This window comes from Schistocerca nitens, chromosome 2 (genome assembly GCF_023898315.1).
Source record: "Schistocerca nitens isolate TAMUIC-IGC-003100 chromosome 2, iqSchNite1.1, whole genome shotgun sequence".
Taxonomy (NCBI): Eukaryota; Metazoa; Arthropoda; class Insecta; order Orthoptera; family Acrididae; genus Schistocerca; species Schistocerca nitens.
Window position 1 is genome coordinate 1,065,802,348 of NC_064615.1, and position 4,070 is coordinate 1,065,806,417.

The following is a 4,070-nucleotide window of genomic DNA, read 5'->3' on the forward strand; positions in this document are numbered from 1 at the left end:
GTGTGCACATTTGGAAGAGAAGCAGGGGTAAAAAAAGGAAACATACCTGAGTGAAGCCAAGGATTTTATGATGAGACAGTAAAAGCACTGAACAAAATTTGTTATGTGAGCTTGTAGTGGAGGACGTCAAGTCATACATAAATTACTTAAGAATGGATGAGCATATATTTCAGTATTTGCTCAGTGAAGTGTATCCTCATATCACAAAGTGCAATACTCACTTAAGAACTGCTATATCTGCAGAAGACAGGCTCACAGTAAAACTCCAATTCCTTGCTACAGGAGAGAGTTACTCTAGCTTACAGTACAGCTCTCAAATACCACAGTGCACATTAACAAAAATAATACCTGAAATATGTGAAGCAATTTATAAAGCACTAAAGGACCAATATCTGAAGGGAAATAAATGTTCTACACAATTTATGTGCATTAAGAACTATTTTTATTTTAGAATCAAATACCAATTACATTTTGCGTCTGAAAACTACAAAATTAATAGAAATGTATGAAGCTGATGAGGCACTTTACAAAGTGAGGCACCCTGAGTACAAAAATAGATTAAGAAGACTGGAGAGCTACAAAAAATTTATATATATTATTTTACAGCGTATCGTCCTCTTGTATGCCAGCTTTCTGGACGGTAGCCTGGAAATGTCCAGAGGTGGACGGTTGTGGCTGTGGATTTGTCGCATACAGCAAATCCCACCTGTCCATCAGACACTGAATTAACCCTTGCATAGTGTCTGTTGCAAATGCTTTCCCACCCACATTTTCCATCTTCCGCAGTTCAGCTGTGATGTGGGTGGCAAAGGCACTATACCGGTCTTCTCTGACAGGCTGGGACTTGTTTTTGCACATATCAGCGACAACCTTCAACATTTTGGTGGCCTCCACAATAACATTGGTTGTAACTTTTCTTCTCTTTGTGGGAGGCTGCTCATGATGCTGGGGCTCACTGCAAGCTACATCAGTCTCTTCTTGAGAAGAGTACTGAGCCTGCATTTCATGCTATAAAATATAGAAATTAAAGCCATTAGCTACATACTATCTTACACATACATAAATCTTATTCACAGGTACCCACAAGCAGAGAAGAGTGGGAGCAAATTGCAAATGATTTCGAGAAGTGGAACTGTTGTAACACTATAGGAGCAATGGATGGAAAGCATATTCGCATTAAATGCCCACAAGTTAGTGGATCTCATTTTTCAATTATACATCCTTTAACAGCATAATTTTATTTGCCATGGTTGATGCTACCTACAAATTCTTAAATGTTGATGTGGGAACTAATGGGCATGTTGGTGATGCTGGAGTGTTTTCAAAAAGCAAACTATGAAACTACGGGAGTGTCTCATTGATCAATCTATTCTGAACATTCCTGAAGGCGGAAAGCCTGGCAACACAAACATTACAACTCCAATGGTTGTACTGGCAGATGATGCTTTTCCTCTGAGTTACAACATTATGAAGTCGTACCCCTTAAAAGGAATCACTAAGGAAGAAAAGGCTTTCAATTACAGACAGTCACGAGGAAGAAGATTAGTGGAAAGCAGCCTTGCCAGTTGTTTCAGAATATTTCTTACTACCATTAATCTGCCTGCAGAAAAAGATACTACAATTACACTGGCTGCCTGCACACTGCACAACTTGTTAACTGAGAGAAGAAAACACATGTACACTCGTCAGGAAACAGTGTCTGCCATTGCAGGAAACCGCACTTATCTTGAGTCTCAAAACACTGGGGACCTATAGCGAATAGTACCAATAGCTTGCCAAGCTGCTTCGGGGCGTCCAGTACACGGGAGAGCAGTTAGAAAATACTTTAAAACATTGTACAATGATGCTGGGAAAGTGCCCTGGCACGGCAATCACATTTCGTAATGTAAAATGTAAACAAATGTACCTACCCCAAACATTTCTTCGGACGAGGGTGTTCCAAGTTCACTGCCACTTTCCCCCTCTACGTTACTCACACTTTCGTCGGCCTCTATGGCCTTATCGAGAAACTTAAGCAAGTGGAACCAGTATACTTGGGAAGTACAAACGGCCTGTGCACTGGCTCCACTTTTGCTTTCAAGCATCTGCAATAATAGTAATAAAAATAATGTAAACTACTTGTTTGTTACGTAAACATTGGTGTGTGTTTCAAGTATCTGCAGTGAACAAATTTATGTAAATCATTTGTATGTCATGTTGGTTGGTTGGTTGGTTTCGGGGAAGGAGACCAGACTGCGAGGTCACCGGTCTCATATGTCATGTAAACATTAGTTGCATAAATAAAATGAAATAAGTATATCGATACGTACTTTTGCTTTTTCGTGGGAGTAGCTTGAGCGGAGGCCATTAATTTTCATTTTTATATCTTCCGCCGTGCAACCCGGCCGTATCTCACGGCTAATGACCTCCGCAATATTTTTATAGCTCTCCAATCTCCTTAATTTATTTTTGTATTCTGGGTGCCTCACGTTGTAAAGCGCCTCATCAGCTTTATACATTTCTATTAATTTTGTAGTTGACGGTAGACACCAATTAAATTTTGCAGCCATGTTTATAAACAGAGTACAGAGTACAGATGACACAACGCTGCAGCGATGCTAGCGCTCCAAGTGGTAATATGTCACATTGCAGAGAACAAAAGACAAGCGACTTTTATGATCAAATCGGGATCAAATGTACTGCGAGGCCCAGATTTGATCATATTTATTTGACGACAGACGAGATTTGACAAAGTTACATATGACGCCATCAAATTTCTTTGACATATCAACGTTGACAAAGAAATTTGATAGTGTAATACTGGCCAAACCATGACTCAGAAAAGGGTAATGATCCTATTATAGTAATGGGAAACGGGGAACATTGTCCCCACCAAAGCCATCCACCCGCACCGCCCCACCCTGCCTCCACAGGCCGTCCTTCTCCTTCGAGAGTCCCGCCGCCTCTACCGCTCTTTTCTCCGACTCGTGACTGGGATACACTTACCCGCCACCGGCAATTACAACGACACGTCTGCAACCTGCTTACTGCGAAGAAACGCCGTGCCTGGCGCCAGACATGTACACAACTCAACAACACGCTCCCCATAAACTCTTCCAAGTATTGGTCTGCTTTCCACCGCCTTACTGGGAACCGCCCCACCCCCCAGTACCCTCTCCTCCTTGATGACCGTCCCTTTCCTGACAACCTCAGTAAGGCCAACCACTTTGCCTCTCACCTCTCAGATGTTTTTTTCCACCCCAGATGATCCCCACTTTGATTATTCCCTCTTCCCTGACGTCATGGACCGTATGAATACCTCTGTTCCTCCCCTTGCTCCTAGCTTCCAGTACTTGGGCCACACACCACCATCTGAACTCAACACTCCCATCACTACACAGGACATCAGCCTCACACTCCGCACTAAACGTAACACTGCTCCTGGTCACGACTGCATTACCTACCGCCACCCCAAACACTGTCCTCCCTCCTTCCTTTCAGTCCTTGCCACCCTCTACAATGTCATCCTTGCCACTGGCTTCTATCCCGACCTGTGGGAAACCTCCTGTATCCTGTTGTTCTCCAAACCAAACAAGCCTCCATCTGATGCTTCTTCTTATCGTCCTATCTGTCTCGCATCAGTGTTCAGCAAGCTCTTGGAATCCATCCTTTCCCAGCGCATCCATCACCACCTCCGCCAAAACCACCTCCTCCCCAACACCCAATGTGGCTTTCGACCTTCCTTCTCTGCTGATGACCAACTCCTCCGCCTCACTCATCTCCTCTCCCTCCAGCTTAACTCCTGTCGCTCCGCCTTTTTTGTCTCCCTCGACCTCGAAAAGTCCTACAACCGTGTCTGGCATCCCGGTCTCCTGTTTAAACTCCAAACCTACGCCCTTCCTATCAACTACATCTGCCTAATGGCCTCCTTCCTCTCCTGCCGCCCCTCCTATGTTACCATCCATAATGCCAATTCTCACACCTTCTACCCCTCTGCAGGTGTGCCCCAGGGATTGTCCTCTCTCCTCTCCTCTACCTCCTGTACATGGCAGATATGCCCCAACCACCCTCCCCCCCCCCCCCTCCAGTAC

At 44.3% G+C, this 4,070-nt stretch overlaps 1 protein-coding gene across 1 annotated transcript; it reads right to left on the bottom strand.

Moving 5' to 3' along the window:
• Positions 1–419: 419 nt before the first annotated feature.
• LOC126234793 (uncharacterized) lies at positions 420–2,590 on the bottom strand. Its single transcript, XM_049943540.1, has 3 exons — positions 2,310–2,590; positions 1,911–2,084; positions 420–1,008 (listed from the first exon to the last, which is right to left on the bottom strand). Exons 1-3 carry the CDS (start codon positions 2,547–2,549, stop codon positions 601–603), a joined length of 822 nt encoding a protein of 273 aa, XP_049799497.1. The 5' UTR covers positions 2,550–2,590; the 3' UTR covers positions 420–600.
• Positions 2,591–4,070: the final 1,480 nt, after the last annotated feature.

What these genes read in the sequence shown, in the direction of transcription:
- LOC126234793 (XM_049943540.1), bottom strand. Translation starts at nt 2,549, where the DNA reads ATGGCTGCAAAATTTAATTGGTGTCTACCGTCAACTACAAAATTAATA. An exon ending in ACTCCCACGAAAAAGCAAAA is followed by an intron (nt 2,085 to 2,309) that starts GTACGTATCGAT and finishes CTATTATTGCAG; the next exon opens with ATGCTTGAAAGCAAAAGTGG. An exon ending in CGTCCGAAGAAATGTTTGGG is followed by an intron (nt 1,009 to 1,910) that starts GTAGGTACATTT and finishes TATATTTTATAG; the next exon opens with CATGAAATGCAGGCTCAGTA.